The following is a 19,829-nucleotide window of genomic DNA, read 5'->3' on the forward strand; positions in this document are numbered from 1 at the left end:
CGCAAGACACATAGACGTCACGCGCGCATTACGAATTCATGAATAAAAAATAAAATGTCTCAGGAAACAAATTATTACAAAATGCAGGAGGTAAGGAGTGTGAGATTTCTGATTTTTGAACAAACTTATAAAATTTGATAACAAAAAATCTGTTTTAGCTTATTGTAATACTCTAATCTTTTATGTAATGCATATAGACCATTTTGCAAGATGTAAACAACACTGGTCCAGAAACACTTCCTGTTTCAGTTTGTAACTGTTTTCTTTATTTCGTATGTAAAGAAAACATCTTAAAGATTTTTGTTTAACTTTTTGATTAAGTTTTATATGTTCTGTTGGTTGTATTTTATCCCTGTTTTTATGTAGTGTTAAAAAACTCAAACAGGAAGTGCTTCTGGACCAGTGTTGTTTACATATTGCAAAATGGTCTATATTTGAATGTTTAATGATTTTTAAAAGATAGAAATATGATGCTAATAGAAAAATGATAGATAGATAGATAGATAGATAGATAGATAGATAGATAGATAGATAGATAGATAGATAGATAGATAGATAGACAGACAGACAGACAGACAGACACAGAAGATTATGATTCAAATGTAAATAGATAGATTGCATGTAATTCAAATGTAAAATTCTTAAAATTACTGTCCAATCCATGAAAATCCTGAAATTTGGCAATGATAATTAATATATTACAGTCCAATATTTGGTCCAATAAAACCACTATTCATCGGCATGCATTGATTAATCCCATGGCATGTAGCAAAAAAAAAAAACAAAAAACAGTTAGTTTGTCAACCAGGCTGCTTAAGTAAATTATGGGCCAGGCCAGCTAACGTCAGGTTGCCAACATTAACAACCAGTGGTTCTTAAACTTGCATCAGTATCATTGATCAAAATGTTAGTACACAAAACCGATGTAGCCTAAGGTTTAAAGGTATTTGAGCACAAGTAGGCCAAATGCATCAATTCAGGTGGTGAATGAAAGAACCAGTCATTACTATAATCTGATTTTATTATAGATTTAAACACCGCTTATATTCAAATAATTAAAAAAAAAATACATTTCAGTCAAAATTGAATTTTCATTTTGCTAACCCGCATCATACAATGCCATGTGTAGGGGGCCCACTGACATTGAGAGTGTACAGGGCCCAGAATTTGGTGCTACGCCCTGGAGCGCTCATGTGTATTTAAATGTCTGAAACCTAAAATAAACATTATGTGGTTGAAAACAATGCGTATTAGTTATATATATATATATATATATATATAGGACACGTGCTGAGCGCGTCCGTCTCTGGCCTTGTGTCTCAGCGCGATCTGGCAGTTATGTGACGTCACTAAACAAAAGAACAATGTGAAATTGTGGGGTTAAACCTCATAACATCTACTGATGTGGAAATTAATTTCATTTTGAATCGTACCCACATGCTTACAATATGGGATTCATTAGCCCAAGGCTATATCTATCCCATAGTGTTACCATGTGAGGGGTTTCTAAGGGATGCTACCTCCAGGACAACAAGATTCAAGGGAAATTACGTACGAGTTTGGCATTCGGAAGATGCCACAATGAATATTGTGAGACTGAATTAGAAACTGGGGAAATTTCTGCGGAAAAGACAAACAAAGCTAAAACATGCCCAAGTACAACTATTGCACCAGCTCATGGTATATTGTTAGCAAAGGAAACCAAAACCTTGATAAACGAGGCCCATATGGTGCGACAACGCATTAATTATAACTTGATGTCTCTTCTTACTGTTTATGATCAGTCCTATTGTGGAAATTTCACAAAAATTAGGAGTTGGTTGGAAAAAGAAATTAAATATTATACCTCTAAGGATCCTCTTGGAAGTCGAAATCGTAAACCTCAAAGTATATGGGGAGACATAGCGGGGGTATTTGGCTCTGTCAATTCAATTAGTAAAACTGCTCAGATGAACCAATTAAGTGAGTACTCTCAGTGGGTGGGAACAATGACCGGAAAAGGACTTACTGAGGCTCTTCAAGGTTCTCTACATATTATAGCAGCGGGTCAGCATCTTAATGACGCAGCGAGGGAATTGGCAGATGCATTAGTGAAATCGTCTAATTTTGTTTGTTTTTTTCGCACAAAAAGTATTCTCATCGCTTGATAAACTTATAGTTGAGCCACTGTTGTCACATATGGAATATTTAAACATTTTCTTCATTGACTTTCTGGGCCGTCAAGTTTCATTCCCTTAGGCAGCCTATGTGGTAGTGTCTCTGGCGCGCAAGACACTTTGATAGCACTAAACTAGCCCAGTTCATTCGATATGGGCCACGCAGAGAAGCGACCAAACACCTACACGTTTTCCCTATGTAACGGAGGCCAGCTAGTAGTTGCTGTGCGAGTAAACCTCACTCCCCTGATCTCAATAGGCGCTCTAGCAACAGACGCTAGTGGCTGCAGTCTTCAGCCTTCTTGTTAGAGTGCCTGACTCTCATGCCGGAGACCTGGGTTCGAGGCCCGCTCGGAGCGAGTTGAGTGGGACCCGGGTGTAGGGGTTACACTTATTTAAATACAGTTGCACGAGCAGTGTAACTCGACCTAGGACGGTGACACAAAATTAAACGTTGTGCTTTTCTAAGCATGTAAAGTGGATAACTATATTGTATGGTGGAATACCACAAGTAATTGGGAGCACTTCGACTCGGCGCATATTTATCTATGGACTCAGTGTAGTAATATATCATCACTCCGGAGAGTGAGAAGGGGAAAAGACTTTTCACAAGTGATGATATTACTACGCCGAGTCGAAGTGCTCCCAATCACTTGCTGTGGTATTCTGCCATACAATATATAGTTATCCACTTTACACGCTTAGAATAGCGCAACGTTTTATTTTGAGTCACCGTCCTAGGTCCACACTACTCGGGTAACTGTAAATAGGGAAAACATGGAGGTGTTTGGTCGCTTCTCTGCTTGACCCATATTTAATGAATTGGGCAGCGATTAAAGTGCCAATGCCATTGAGTGCACGCACGAGAGAGGGATGTATCATTTCGTCTTAGTTAAAGGGATAACAGAGTTTAATATGAAAAAGCGGTGGAGTATCCCTTCAATGAATCTGACTATGAACAGTTTACTGTTTTGTTGCCATTATTTTGCTTAACGTTTTTTTTTTTAAATCTCACCACATTGAAACACCGCTGAGAAAAGCATTACTTGAAACGGCTTTTCTTCTCTCAAACACATCCATATTCATGATCTATAACCTGTAGTTATAGTCTCCAGCCACAAGAATGGCGCTGTGCTTTTGTAGCTTTCTACCAATATCCAAAGAAGAAGAAGAAGACAGAAACATCCGGGTATTGTTGTGCCACCGCTGAAGGAACGGATGATAGACGGATAGATCTTTACGAATTCTACCGATAACTACAGCCTTTCTTTATTCGTTAACATGGCGGCAAGTACATTTGTTTGATTATTGTTTGGGCAAGGTCGTATTGGACAGAAGCACACAATTAATGAAACAGCGATTGATGGGCTACACTCTGTACTCGGAAAATGGCGGATTTCAGATTCTAAGCTAACATTAATCGCACGGCTCAAAACATTGCTATGAACTAAAATGAAAACCAATTGTTTTTATTTTAGTGTATTTGAGATGACAACAAGTAACATAGTCTAGTTTGAATTTGCTATTCAGCACGTAATTCACATAAACATACGGCGATTAGCTGGATAATTCCACTTAACTTTACGGTCTTAGTAACGTTAGTCGACAACACTGACTCAGTGTGACTGTTCATAATCGAGTGTTTTAATGCTTTTCGTATTCTTTGAATTGTAAACAAAACATAAAGGCTCGATGTTTACATTGGTTTTGTGATTTATCAGGCAAATGACGCCGAGTTCGGGTTGGAAACCTGCAAAACATCCAGGAGCTCGAAGCATTGCTCACGGTCCAGATCGCGCTCAGTGGAGCGGAAGCGAAAGTCAGGTAAACCAGCCTTACTGATGATGACATGTTGGTACAGTCCAGGCCCGGGTCGCATTTTTAAAGTTTTTAAGTTAAACCAACAATTATGTTTTACAGTGCAGGTTAAATTTATGGTGCGTTCAAGTCATGTCAGAAACATCGTTACAATTTGAATGCGCGTGAACGCCACCTCTAAGTCGTAAATACCAGTGGGAATTTTCTTTAAGCCCCGATCTTTACTAGTTGGAGGCGTGACACAATATTTATGGGTATTTAGCAGTGTCATTTTCAGGCTGGTTTATTTCTAGTAAAATCTGATTTCACTTTATTTTAAAGGAGTAGTTCTTTTGCTGATAATTTACTCACCCCCATGTCATCCAAGATATCCATGTCATTCTTTCTTCAGTCGAAAAGAAATTAAGAGAGAAGTTATTTCAAAAATCCCAGCTTCTTTTAGCCTTGAGTCCATATAAAAACTGCTATGCAAACATCTAAAGGTTCTTTTTCCTTTCTCATTTATTTAATTTTGCGGCATGATGGAAAAAGTTCAATTTCAGCAACATCTGTTTTTAACAAGTTGCTTTTATGTTCTATCCCAACTTTGTTTCAATAGCTAACGGGTCAGCAGAAAGAAAAAAAAATTATTGTGATGGTCAAACAAACCATTTCATTTATAATTCTTAATTTGTAATTTGAATCCTCCAGTGTCCTTCAAACTTATCATTTATTTGTATCTCTTTGTCTTTTTAGGAGACAAGAGGCACAGAAGAAGCCACAGCAGAAGCAAAGAGGTAACTAATTTTAGTCCATTGATGTCATGTAGACCTAAATTAAACTGGTCACATCATCATCAGTAGTTTTACAGCTGGCATTTCTAGTTTTAGCCGGTGGTAAGTATGCAGCTTAGACAGTAAGAAACTAAATGCCAGACTGAGAGGAAAAGCACTGACATAATCACAAGTGCATGTAATATTAAATAATATTCATGTTGATAACAGATGGAGAGAAATGTCTGTTTGGGAGCTTTTTTAACGTCCTGTATTTTAGATCATATGATAACATTTGTATAATAAATTACACTCAGCGTGCTAATGCACGAAGAGACACTCTGAACAGAAGACGCTGCTGACAGATAGCAAAATTATATGCCTACTACCTGGACAGGTAACTATCAGTCATTTAAACTTATTTGCCTATAAATAGATCTCTTTTTGTCTCACAACCCCCTTTTTTTGTAGATACCAGCTCGAAATTGCAGTGAAAATTGAGTGGTCGTTTCTCATATAAATGCTTGCAGATTTGCAAAATGTTATTATCTATTTTAAAACCACTGAAATATTTTTTTTTTTAAAGATGAATTTGGTCATTATTGGCTTTTTGCGCTGGACACAGTGACCGTGAGTTCACTTTCAATGGGAGAGCAGGGCAGGAGGTAGAACAGGCTCACAGGAATCATGCCACTTTGTTGTGTACAACCACAGCCGCTGAGATTTAGTCAAATTATATTTAATATTTAGTTAACCTATTCTGCCCTACAAAGCCTAAACACAGAGATTCCACATTTTTTTAAATTGTGAATTCTGCAGTGAAGTGTTGTTTTAGTTTGAGTTTTATTCATATTTTGAATTGGCTCTTAGTTTGCATGTTAAAGGAGTAGTTCACTTTTAAAAAAACTTTTGCTGATAATTTACTTACCCCCATGTCGTCCATGTGTTTCTTTCTTCAGTCGAAAAGAAATTACGTTTTTTGATAAAAATTCCAGCATTTTCTCCATATAATGGACTTCAATGGGAACCAAACGGTTCAAGGTCCAAAAGACTTTTCAGTGCAGGGCTTTAAACGACACCAGACGATGAATAAGGGTCTTATCAAGCGAAACGATCGCTCAAATGCTCGCCTTTCTCTGTTCTGTGATGAGCGTTCGTGACTCTCCTGTTCGAACTCGTTCATCAAAATGAACAAATCTTTTTTTCGAGTCATGACTCGAAGGGTCCAAGATAAGACCCTTATTCATCGTCTGGTGTCGTTTAAATCCCGGTGAAGCTGCACTGAAACTCTCATTTGGACCTTGAACCATTTGGACCCCATTGAAGTCCATTATATGGAGAAAACCTGAAATGTTTTCATCAAAAACCTTAATTTCTTTTCGACTGAAGAAAGAAAGACATGGACATCTTGCATGACATGGGGGTGAGTAAATTATCAGCAAAAGTATTTTTTATTTTTTTTTTAAAGTGAACTACTCCTTTAATTTTAGTTACTTTCAAGTAATTGTACTTTTGTCATTTAAAAAAAAAATATTTTTAAATATTGCACTTTAGGTTTTATCTATTTTACTTTCCGTTTTAGCTATTTATTCCCAGTTAATAATTTTAGTTCTGTCGTAAGTTTTAACTAGGGATGCACCGATACCGGTATCTGGTATCGGCCTCGATACCACATTTTCTAAAGTACTCGTACTCGTTAAAAGTCCCCCGATACCGGGGACCGATACCATGTTCTGAGAAATGGGTTAATCACAGGCGCCGAGTGCCCACCCCCAGGCTCCGGCTGCAGCTCAGAGCGGGGAGATGGGGAGACATGTCAGCCGTGTGGAACAGTGATGCGCGGGTCAATGTATAAACAACCCGCACACTACCAACGTACTCGAACCGCAAAAAAAGTAAGAAAATATTGTACCCGACCCTCTTCCTGACCGTATTTTTTAAAAGTAGTACATGCTCATCGTAGCGTCATTGGGCCATAAACGTGTAACAACACAGCATCGCAAGAAGACGTAGCCTACATATAACAAAGGCAGCACTTTGGTCATCATCTTTCATTATTTCGGTAAATGTCTCCCACACTTACTCTTTCTATTTGTGTATTTGCGGAGCTTCCACTCCCCAGTCTTCACCTTTACTCTTGCCGCCTCCATCTCTCTGCAGACTAGTGATCATAGACATGGCCGGTTCGTGAACGAATCGGTTCTTTTTAATGAACCGGTCGAACCAGTACGCTAAATCGAACTGAATCATTCGCATCAGTTCACGTCTTGCGTCAGTGCTGATCCACAAGTTACTACAGTTACTCACTTTCAGACATGCCTGACAATCCCTCCGAGTTGAAATAAACCAATATCCCGAATTATATTTTACTCCAGTAACTCTAACAGTTCACTGAACTGAGACATGTTGTTGATACTGCTGATACTGTGCATCCGCGTAGTAACGAACGCAGAGGTACAGCGGTTCTCGGATCACACCAGTACAGAACTGAGAACTGTTTAGAGTAGACTGAGCTTGTGTGTCATCTTCGTGCCAGTTATTCAGCCAATAAATAAATTCGGCCTATATATTTCATAGAAAATTGTATCTAGTACTATATAAATACAAAGGTTTAATTGGCATCTTTTTCCAAACGACCTGACCGACCGCGACCCGAATATCATTAAAAATATTTTTGGATGACCCGTAACTGCGGGCGCAAGCACCCGCTCATTTTGGATCAACCCGTGCATCACTGGTGTGGAACAATTTCAAAGTGAATGGCTTTGGATTAGGAGAATAAGTTTACTTGTAGTCGCCAAGTATAGTCAGTTGAATGTCTGTTGGGGGACCAAATAAATAAAGTGTTATCAGATATTAAGCTGATCGTACTAATACTCTAGTCTACTAATACTCTAATGACAGTTAGTTGACATGTAATTGAAAAGTTACTTATAGTTAGTAAAGTGGACTATCGAAATAAAGTGTTACCCAAGTAATTTAATCAAGGACCTAAAAACCCGTATATAAAAATATTTAAATCATGTTTTTTTTTATTTTTTATTAAGTACTCGGTATCGGTATCGGCGAGTACTGAAATGCAAGTACTCGTACTCGTACTCGTTTTCCAAAAAAGTGGTATCGGTGCATCCCTAGTTTTAACTAATTTATATTTTATTTTAGCTTTTTCAATAAACAGAAGTACTTTTGGTTACATTTGGTGACATAGTTAGTTACATTGTACTTACTCAAATAAGAACTATAGAGTTAGGCTTTGGTTTTGGTTTATTTACATGTAATTATGCATGTAGTATCTACGTCACTTTAAAATAAATTTTTACCATATTTTTTTATTTAGTTTATATAGCAGTAAATATAAGATCCACTCTAACATAAAGTTTAAAGCCATTTTTGTTACTTTGTTTTGCCTTTGTATGGCTGTATTGTCTTGGCATTTCTCAAATGAACACCCACTAATGTATGGAGAAATAAATGCTATTACACCTTAAATTTATAGATACCTTTTTACGTGATGTTTAAACGTGTAATCGTGTCAGAATAGGATTTTTTTTTTTCGTTTACTTGCACAATTGGGCATCATTAATTATTACCATTTCAGCCACTTGCGCTTCCGTGGTTTACGTTGCTTACATGTATGGCGGTGCCTGTACACATAAGAGATGGCAAGATTGCAAAAAAGTTTCTCGTGTCATGTAAAATGCCCTTTAAAGTCAACATGAAACAGCATTCCCAAATCTGTTTGCTTTATCTTGAATTGACTCAGTGGAATACTTGCACAACTACTAGCTACTCTGGAGTTTCCAGTAACAGCGTTCAATGCGCCTACATACAGTTACTCAGATTATTACTTGTAAATTGATTAAAACAATGAATCATGATCTCTGCTTTAGCATGAATTATCTTGAACCTGCTGAAATGTTCCTATAAATCTATTTTCTTTCAATTCAGAATAATAAATGCATATATTTCCACCACTTACATGCAGCAGTGCTCGTCTTCTCATTAACAGCATTTTCTTTTACTGAATATATGTACATTTTTTAATTAATTTGTATAAGGATTGTGTGTGCATTGGTGCTCTTATTCCAGTCTTTTAAAATAGTTTAACATTAATGCGCACGCAGTACATGCCTTAAATAAATGTAACAATATTTGATATTTAATTCATCTTACAGCGCTACTACTTTGAATAAAAATTATTAATTCTCTCTTAAACAGAAATACAGTGAAATGACTGACGATAAAAATGAGACCGATTAGTGATTTAAATATTTAATAAAAAAAATGTTTGTACTGATCGTATTTATCAGGTCACACACACTTGTCACTAGTTTAGACGAGCTCTGACAACTTGTGGTGGAAAATCACGCATGTGTTTAACAGCTTTTCTCAGATCGGCTTGGGTTGGATTAAACACATTGGGTTGAATAGACGTTCTACTAATTATAAGTAACTTTTAGAGCCAGACCGATATTATTGGTCGATATTAGGCATTTTCCAAACTATCGGTATCAGCAGTTATAATGGCCGATAAATGAATATTTCAAAAATAAAATAAAAACAGACGAAACATGCTTGAACCATGTCATGAGTGTTGGAGTTGTATAGTTTGTCCACCAGAGGGCACTCTACACCGTTCCTGTTGGCAACACTCGTTGAGTTGGTCACGATACATACATTGCTTGGATAACAATTAAAAGAACATCCCCGTCAGTTCTCTTAACTCTAATAAGCATGACAAAATTTGTGACTATCATGTCCAGTTTAAAAAATAAATAAATAAAATATCGGCCGATATATCGGATTTTAAAACCCAAAAATATTTGCATCGGTATCAGCCTTCAAAATCCTTTATCGGTCGGGCTCTAGTAACTTTTCAACTATGTAATCAAATAACTCTCATTAGAGTATTAGTATATTATAGTAGACTGTGACTGTGAGTGTGGTTATGGTTAGGATAATAGTCGCCAAGTTACTTATAGTCAGTTGAATGTCTGTTGGGGGACCATCAAAATAAAGTGTTACCAACACATTTACACTGTAGTCATCACAATACCTCTTCTGAAAAATAAGTTGCGCTCTTTCAAAAACGGAAGTGCGTCACAAAGCTCAGTGCAAGTAGTCCATTGAGGTCAGATATGAGGAGATGTATGGAGGATATAAATGTAAAATTAGGCCAAATTTTGAGACTGCTGGGAAACAAGACTCAACAAATCCCAAAGCTGTAACGTGTATAATGTGACTGATAAGTCAAGGAACATTGAAGTAAATGGGGTGCATTTTGATTTCATGTTGACTGTAAGAGAAAAATAAGAAAAGATGATGCCAGTTCATATGAATGAAATCTCACAATAAAGATAGACAGATCTCCCATGTTTTTTTTTTTGGTACAGAATAGGTGTAAATGTGCTGGTTAAGTGCACTCATTAGTGTTAATTGTAACAGTACATGCTGCACTCGGATGATGGTGGTGGAAGAGCTTTTTAAAGAATCATTTATTGTCAGAATTATTTTGGCAAGTTTGTTGTTAAATCAACTTACTAACTCTCTTTATTGCACTATTTTCCTGAAAGAGACCAATTCTTCTTAAAACAGGCACGGAAGAAAGACTATGAGAAAGCTCTGAAATGTCAGAGTGGATCAGAGGAGATGTCCGATAAAGGCCGAGACAGGCTGTCTGAAGAAGTGGAGGAACGACATCGCAGAAAAGACAAGAAGTCCTCCAGGCCGAGAAGCCTGTCGAGGTCACGTTCAAAGGAAAGGTACTTTCATTTTGATTTCATTCATGCAAAGTGTCAGTATGTGTATAGGGGTGTAACGGTACATGTATTCGTATTGAACCGTTTCGGTTCGAAGCTTTCGGTTCGGTACGCATACAAACCGAACGGTTGTTTGGACCATTTTTCCTGCCGGCAAAATTCGTTCTGACGCGGCCAACACAACGTTGCGCAACATCAAATGGCAAGCGTAATGAAAGCAGAACGAAACTGCGCTATTCGGTATGTGCTTCACGGATCGTTTATCAGTTCGGACCAGCAACATCTGTGCAGCGCGAGCTGATCTCGATCAAGCAACACTGTTACCACACAGCGCTAAGAAAACATTTGAATTCGCCACTGAGGTAATAACATCGCTGCGAGATCTAGTGAGATGCATTCACATTTCTCCGTTATTAACCGTAGATCTCTATTAGATCAAACAGCGCTGTCATGGAAACCAGGAGAAACATTGTGCCGTGAATGAACTAGTACTTTACGTCCACAGACCAGCAACATTCACCATGGATTTAATATAGTAACACTAACTGGAACCAGTTTGGCTGGAATGGTGAAATGCTTTCAAGTACTTCACACATCTTTTTCCAGCACTTCAAAATTCAAACATGATCTAAATAAATATATATAAATATATATATATAAATGTTATTTTTAATGTGATGACCAAAACATTATTTGTTCATCCTTCAAAGATGACCCCCATTTATAAACCTGAAAGTTTCAAGATCTAGGAAAACTCACACTTATTTAAAAATATTTTTTCTTTAAACAAATAGGAAATTTCTCTGGCATTTCTTTCTTTTTGCTGTATCGAAAACGTACCGAACCGTGACTTGAAAACCGAGGTACGTACCGAACCGTGATTTTTGTGTACCGTTACACCCCTAGTAGGGTTAGATGTGAATTAGGGATGTCAACGATTAATCGACTATAATACGTTTAATTGATAAAACTTCTCGATCTTCGATTAAGCAGGAGGATCATCAACTGCAAAACATGAGTCACACTGAATGACACACACTGTTGTTTGGGACTATTTTACACCTTCATCATGACTAAGTTCGCGTGTGCATTCGCAGCCTTTTGTTTTATGCAAATCTACATCTGATTTATCTCATATCGGATGCATTAAGAATTGACGTGATCTTTAGAGCGCTCCGCTCAAACGACAATGCATGACTAATCATATTACACAAGATTATAAAGAGAACAATATTGTAATACAACATTGTGAAATTATTTGGGTTTAGAAGCCATGTTGCGTTGTTGAGAGCACGTCCACCACAACATGAGCCATTAGAATGGCACGTATCTTAGTTTAAGTTCACTTGTGCATTCACGTCATTTTGTGCAGATATAATATTGACACTAGCGGTCAAAAGTTTTAGATCAGTAAGATTTTTTTTATGTTTTTAAATGAAGTCTCTTCTGCTCACCAAGGCTGCTTTATTTGATGAAAAAAAAAAAAATGACAAACAGTAATATTGTGAAATATTATGACAATTTAAAATGACTGTTTTCTATTTTAATATATTTTAAAATGTAATTTGAAAGGTGAATTTTCAGTTTTCAGAGTCACATGATCCTTCAGAAATCATTCTAATATGCTGATTTTATGCTCAAAAAATTATTATTTTCAATGTTGAAAACAGTCGTGTACCATTTCCCCCCCCCCCCAAAATTCTATGATGAATAGAAAGTTAAAAAAACAGCATTTATTTAAAATATAATCTTTTCTAACATTATAAATGTCTTTACTGTAACTTTTGATTGATATAACTCATCCTTGATGAATAAAATAAGTGTTTTCTAAATTCTTTCCCCCAAAAATAAAAAATAAATTCTTACTGACCCCAAACTTTTGAATGGTAGTGATTAATGTTACAAAAGCTTTCCATTTCAGATCAATTCTGCTCTTTTGAACTTTCTATTCATCAAAGAATCCTGAAATAAAAATGTAAAAACTGTTTTCAACATCATAAATGTTTCTTGAGCATCATATTAGAATAATTTCTGTAGGATCATGTGACACTGGAGACTGGAGTAATGATGATCACAGCAATAAATTACACTTCACTATATATTCACATAGAAAACCAGTGTTTTAAATTGTAATAATATTTCACAATATTACTGTTTTTTTTTTGTATTTTTTATCAAATAATTGCAGCCTTCGTGAGCAGAAGAGACTTATTTAAAAAAAAAAAATCTTACCGATTTAAAAATTTTGACCAGTAGTGTATCTGATTAATATCAATTTCTATGAGTTAAATAAATGCTAACAAAGTGCTCAACGGTTATTCATTCAAGCAGAATGCACGACTAATAATAACGATTAACTTTTTATTAATAAATTATTAATAATAATAATTAATAATAACGTTAATTTGGGACTGTCATATTACATAACATGAGAACACTATTTTATTAAATGGTTGTGAATTCAATGGGTTTAGTTGCCGTATTCAACAGCCGTTTTCGTCCACAACAGTCACACATTCTGACTTGGTTGGCGTTGGTCATTATATTTATATATTAAATAATTAATTTAATTTATCACATCAAAACATTTTACAATCCCACTAACCCTTTATTTAGATTAAAAACCATTCTTATTAATTTGGTGAGGAACATAGCTTTTTGAGCAGCATTTGCAGACCCTGTGTAAAGCCATTAATGCTAACAATTAATTGATGGTTAATTTAAACGACGATCGATCATGGGAATTTGTGAGAATTGACATCCCTAATGTGAATTAATTTTTTCCCAAAGACGACATCACGGTCGAAACTGGGACAAAAGAAGATCCCGCTCACGCAGTGGTGAACGGCGATCGAGGAGTCGCGAGAAAAAGAGACGGGCCAGGTCTCGCTCGAACTCCAGAAGCAAACACAGACATCACAGCAGGAGCCGGAGCAAGAGCAGGTGGACAAAGATTTTGTGTTTGGGATCTTTTTTTGTGAATGAAAATGCTGATTTGTGCTTAAACCGTGAGATGGTCCGATTTTATCTAGGGAGAAGAAGAAGAGGACAGAGAAAGCGCGGAGAAAAAGTCGCAGTCGGTCAGTTAGCCCTGTGACCTTCAGGGGTAGAAACACAGCCATGGATGCTCAGGAAGCATTGGCTAGAAGGTAGAGTGACATCTGTTGCTTGGAAGCACAAAATAAACTATTTGGATATTATACACAGTATATAGCGGAAGTGAGTACGCACCCGTGCAATATTACGTCAAATCACCGTGAAATCAAAATCATAATTTTTTTTTAAATTCATGTGCCCTCATAATCTTTAATGAAAATAATTTCCCCTCCCTCTTGCAGTGACATCTCCTCCCTTTTCCTCTCTGACAATGTGTTTACTGGTGAGGGGGCGGGGCAACCTGTCACTCACATGAGATCCACCAATTCCCAATAGACAAAGTCAAGTCCCGTCCTACTTTTTTTTTCTTGCCCGAGAAGCCGTTTCACTCGATGTACGTCACAATAGGGAAGAAAAGACTATCGCGTTTTTTTTTCATGTCGACTTTTATCACCTTACAGTAATTGCGTTACTTATAAGTTGAACATGTGTCCTTACTTTTTTTTTTGCGTCGAGTTTGTATCTTTTATTTTTTCAAGGTATTTGTTTTCGACTGTTCGTCAGAGGAAATACTTTATTTGTCAAATCATAATTAAAGTGGGTTCACTCACTTTTGTTGTATACTGTGTATGTGTAGATATACTCCCAGAAAAGGTTATAACTGGTTGATTTAGAAATATTGTCAAAATCGGTTTAATTTCCACTCTACCTAACAGGTCGGATTCACGAAACATTCTCAACGATGAAATTCTTAACGGCCAATTTTTTCTTCTTTTCTAACTTAAGAAAAAAATATAATATTTTGTTTCCTCAACTTTTCCCAAGAATGTTCTTATCTTTTTTTCTTAAGATTGTTGATCAAATTTAGGTATTCGTATTGTTCTCAATGAACTTAATGAATTGCTCACAAAGCCACCTTCCCCCAGACATCTGTTGAGTTACGTCTTGGGTCTGTTATTGTGCATAATAGAACCAAAAAAAATTATAATCTAGCGACCTGCATTGCGCACGCTTTGCCCGTTTGTAATCCAAAATGAATGGAAATGCACCACTGCTCTACAGAATCCAATGGGTTTGAAAGCAGACCAACTGTGCCGGGAATAATCACACTCTGATTCGGACCCCAGTGTGAAAACCACCTCTAGCTGATTAGTGACGTTTTAACTGCTTTCTAGTCCTCATGTTCAGTAAACACATTCACTTCACACTCTTAGGTTGGAGAGAGCAAAGAAGCTTCAGGAACAGAAAGAAAAAGAATTGTTGGAAAAACGGCAACAAGAGCAAGCAGCAGGCAAGTAACTCCAAGTCCACATGGCTGTTGGCGTAACGTCTTGACGTCTGACCCGCTCCGTCTGATGTTCTGTTGGTTGTTTCTCCACCAGCGGTTGCTCCACTGTTGTGTGATCCGGCCACCACTGCTCCCAGTCCAGCGCTGAACGTCGCAGCTCTGCTGGCCTCGGGCACACAGGTCACCCCCCAGATCGCAATGGCAGCTCAGATGGCAGCGCTTCAGGCCAAGACACTGGCAGAGACTGGCATTGCTGTGCCAAGCTACTACAATCCCTCAGCGGTCAACCCAATGAAGTTTGCCGAGCAGGAAAAGAAGAGGAAAAAGTTGTGGCAAGGGAAGAAAGAAGGGGTGAGGATAAGAGTTGCTTGCTTGCCTATGTGAGGGATAACGTGCATCCAGACGGTTGTTATCGCAGAATAAACCCGGACAGGGTCATCAGGGTCTTGGATCAGCCTGAAGGGGTTTATTCTGCGATAACAACTGGCAGGATGTACATAATCCAGTTATTATAGGCTACTTGCCACATAACTAAATATTTAGACACATAACTTTAACATTTAGATATATATATATATATTTTTATTAAATGTATTGGCTTTTGTTTGAACATAAAAACAACAAAATAATGAGAACTAAACAATTAAAAATGAAGACACTGATATACACATTACAGGACATCCAGAATATATATATATATATATATATATATATATATATATATATAATTTTATATTTAAATAATTTTATAATTATTTTATAAAATTATATATATATATATATATATATATATATATATAATTATTTTATAAAATAATAATTATATATTTAATTATAAAATTATATGTTTAATTATATATAATTGTAATTATTATATATAATAATATATAATTTAATTATATATAATAATATAAAATTATATATAATTAAATAATTTTATATATATATATTTTTTAAATGTATTGGCGTTTGTTTGAACATAAAAACAACAAAATAAACAAAATAATGAGAACTAAACAATTAAAAATGAAGATACTGATATACACATTACAGGACATCCAGAATATATATATATATATATATATATATATATTATTTTATATTTAAATAATTTTATAATTATTTTATAAAATAATAATTTTTTATACATATATAATTATTTTATAAAATAATAATTATATATATTTAATTATAAAATTATATATATTTAATTATATATAATTATAATTATTATATATAATAATTATATATAATAATATAAAATTATATATAATTAAATAATTTTTTATATATATATATATATATATATATATATATTTTAATGTATTGGCTTTTGTTTGAACATAAAAACAACAAAATAAAACAAATAATGAGAACTAAACAATTAAAAATGAAGATACTGATATACACATTACTGGACATCCAGAACAACACTAAACCATAAAATGAAGTAAAACAAAATATACATTTTGATATTACAGCACACAGCCTGACATTTTGTAGTTTTATTCTACTATTTTACCAGAGCTATTATTTAGAGTCGAAATATTTTATTAGTTCTTTAAACGCGAAGCATTCGTGGAGAGAGCAGTTGCTAGAGCGGCAAGTTCAAACTAGATGGATATTTAAGGGATACGTTACATTCATACCACTTATTTCACAGCATTTCACCACATAAATAAATAATGTATTATTTTATATTATCTAATATTTATGTTTATGTTGTAGGACAAGTCACAGACAGCTGAGCTTTGGGAGAAGCTGAATTTTGGCAATAAAGACCAAAATGTGAAATTTCGCAAGCTTATGGGAATTAAAGTAAGTGTTTTCCTGTATTAAATATTACTTTATCTATTTAAAATGTTCTTAATGTGTCAAATGGAGAATTTAAAGGGGTCCTATTATCCTTTTTTTAACACTTTACTTGAAGGGGTGTGCTAGCATGACACCTTCATAACAATGACGCATGTCTTGAATATGAAGTAAGGTGTTTATGACAAGTGTTTATGACAAGTGACTTTTGCTCAATAATGACATTTTGAATGCAAATATGACATCGTTTAAGGATGTCTTTATGACATTTTGACAAACCATAACATCATTACCTCAGTGTCTTTGTCATGACAACTTGACATAAAATGAAGTTAAACTGTCATGTGGTTGGCTTTGACATTGGCTGTCATGAGGCCATTATAACTGTGTCATGAATATTTTTCGTGACCTCATTTACAGTGGTACTAATTGAATTTGTCATTAAAAAGTTATAATGTCAAAACCAACCACCTGACAGTTTAATGTAATGTTAACCAATAAAGCTAGGTGGTTTCTTGAGTTTGATCATTAATCTGCTATGTCATGTTTATGACGGGTTGTGTTGTCTGACATCTCAAACAATGTCATATTTGCATTACAAATGTCATAACTGAGCGAATGACACTTAATGATAGTTGTCATAAACATGGATAACACTTCCTTCATATTTATAACATATGTGCTTCAAGTAAAGTGTTACCCAAAGCACAAAGTCACTCCAGTTGGAGTTATTATTCTCTATATCAGTGTCACTGTTTCTGATCTCCCTGAAATGCCTCCATTGTAGTCTTGAGTTTTCTGTTCAATTCCTGCCCAAGGCAAACGCATAATAAAGGGACAAGGCCTGGTTGAGTTAGCAGTGTGTTGAAACAGGTGGCTGTGGTAAAAGGCGGGACATTTCCCAAACTCGCTCGAAGCAGTTCAATCCCAAAAACAAAATCAACACTTAATAAGTCCTCTTTAATATAGAAATGTTCTGATTGATTGTGTTCCCCATAGGGTGAAGAGGAAGCCACTTCATCAGGAGCCACTAACGAAGAAGGTCTTAAAACCTTGCAGCAGCAGGAAGAGATGTTTCGCAACCTGGACGTCCAGTACGAGATGGCCCGCTCACAGACACACACGCAGAGGGGAATGGGCCTTGGTTTCTCCTCCTCTTTTTCATCAAGGGGCATGGACGCTGTCTGAACACTCTGTACTCGTGCTTCTCGTCTCTGTAAATTCTGGCCGACGTTGCCCCTGTAAATCTGGTTTGTACGTGCGTGTAGAGAATGCTGGTGCATTAGCTTGCATGTATAATTCATCAGACCTGTTGTTTTATTCATTTTGCAAAATTCACATGTAAATACAGTTGATTGCACAAACATATATTGTTGCTTGGTCTCTGACAAGTGTTTAATATTGTAAAGCTTCCATTTGGATTTTGGGTGGGGAATGTGTATATTTCACTGTGTTTGTACTAGAGCCAGACCGATTTATCGGCCAGCCGATATTAGGCATTTTCCATAATATCGGTATGGGCAGTTATAATGGCCGATAAATGAATATTTAAAAAATAAAATAAAAACGGACGAAACATGCTTTAATCATCTCTCTTTAGCCTGTTATATTGAAAATGTATGTTTTACAATTTGCAGTATGATGTTATCTATTGCTAAATTATGGCTCATCATAGACTAGCTAACCACAAAGCTAGCTAATGCCACTATCATCAGTGGAAGACCGTTAACGTTAACATTAATGAGCTTGGAAACCACAATGAACTTTTTCTGCCTAAATAAAGTAATGATTACTGTATTTATAACTAGCAAATCTCTAGTTACAGTCCCTGTGTTGTAAAATGTAAGTTAGACTTGTGAGGAGTGAACATTTAGACATAGAGAAAAAGTATCAAACGTATCTTGTGCAGAAAAGTTAGTTTTTCTTTTACACATGTGTGAAATCCAACAATATTTAATAAAAAAAATATATCGGCCAATATATCGGATTTTAAAACCCCAAAATATTTGTATCGGTATCGGCCTTCAAAATCCTTTATCGGTCGGGCTCTAGTTTGTACTGAAACTCCCTGAAGGTAGCGATTCCTGAAATATCAACGACCAACGCGTGTGAATACATTTCTGGATACTAGGGGCGATGCTATATTGCTGATGCTTCATTGATTTTAATAAAATGGTTACTACATAAATATATTAAGGGCACAAATTAACATGCCAGACATTTCATTAGTTTCGGTTGGGAAACAAAAAAAACTACACTTGCAACAAAACCATTTATGATGAGAAGTATTTGACATGATAAATTAAGATCAAACTTTTTTTATATATATATTTGGCTTGTTCTTATAACATTAAGAGAAACTGAGATTGGACCATCTGAAATCTCCACTTTTAACCGCATTTGTGCGATCTTAGATTATTGCAATGTTACTTGTGATTCTTAATAGGCAAGTTAAACCTAGCTAGCTTGACTTAATAAAATATGCATACCATCCAAATAGTTAGAAATAGCTGATGTGTGTGCTACAGCTGAAGGTCAACAACACACCATATTTGCACTTGTTTAGTGTGCTCATTAGGGAGTTCCTGAATAAAAGTTTCCTAATTTTTACTTTTTGGCTGATGTAATCTTAAAAAGACCAACCTATTAAGTTAAAAAGGTGGACACAACCATAACGATTGATATACTAAATGTAATAATGGGCCTGTTTTTAGTTGAAAATAGTATAATGTAAACGGCCCCTCAGTATTGTTCCCTCATAATGTTTGTTAAACCGTTTCTATCAAAATCCAAGTGCCTCATTTAACATGAATATCGTGATTATTATATTAGAAGTGTATAATACTATAGACCATTTCACAAGATGTAAACAACACTGGTCCAGAAGCACTTCCTGTTTCAGTTTGTAACTGTTTTCTTTAATTCACATGTAAAGAAAACATCTTAAAGATGTTTGTTTAACTTTTTGATTCAGTTTTAAATGTTCTGTTGGTTGTATTTTATCCCAGCTTTTATATAGTGTTAAAAAACTGAAACAGGAAGTGCTTCTGGACCAGTGTTGTTTACATCTTGTCAAATGGTCTATAATATTAAATTAACTTGGTGCACTTTTGTGGGAAATTATATATTATTATATAGAAGTTATTGA

General features: G+C 35.6%; 1 protein-coding gene across 6 annotated transcripts; it reads left to right on the plus strand.

The window, feature by feature from the left end:
• Nucleotides 1–26: 26 nt before the first annotated feature.
• rsrc2 (arginine/serine-rich coiled-coil 2) lies at nucleotides 27–18,049 on the plus strand. 6 transcript variants are annotated; one of them, XM_039662009.2, is made up of 11 exons: nucleotides 3,321–3,443; nucleotides 3,878–3,980; nucleotides 4,710–4,750; nucleotides 5,044–5,123; nucleotides 10,300–10,488; nucleotides 13,276–13,428; nucleotides 13,518–13,634; nucleotides 14,796–14,872; nucleotides 14,964–15,220; nucleotides 16,598–16,687; nucleotides 17,681–18,049. In XM_039662009.2, exons 5-11 carry the CDS (start codon nucleotides 10,376–10,378, stop codon nucleotides 17,867–17,869), a joined length of 996 nt encoding a protein of 331 aa, XP_039517943.1. In that variant the 5' UTR covers nucleotides 3,321–3,443; nucleotides 3,878–3,980; nucleotides 4,710–4,750; nucleotides 5,044–5,123; nucleotides 10,300–10,375; the 3' UTR covers nucleotides 17,870–18,049. The 6 variants fall into 6 exon arrangements, with proteins under 6 accessions (XP_088985988.1, XP_088985987.1, XP_039517940.2 ...); XM_039662008.2 differs by having other exon boundaries at nucleotides 10,322–10,488; XM_089129862.1 differs by lacking the exons at nucleotides 3,321–3,443; nucleotides 5,044–5,123 and adding an exon at nucleotides 27–90.
• Nucleotides 18,050–19,829: the final 1,780 nt, after the last annotated feature.

The sequence above is a fragment of the Pimephales promelas genome, chromosome 4, assembly GCF_988280905.1.
Source record: "Pimephales promelas chromosome 4, fPimPro1.hap1.1, whole genome shotgun sequence".
In the NCBI taxonomy this organism is placed as follows: domain Eukaryota; kingdom Metazoa; phylum Chordata; class Actinopteri; order Cypriniformes; family Leuciscidae; genus Pimephales; species Pimephales promelas.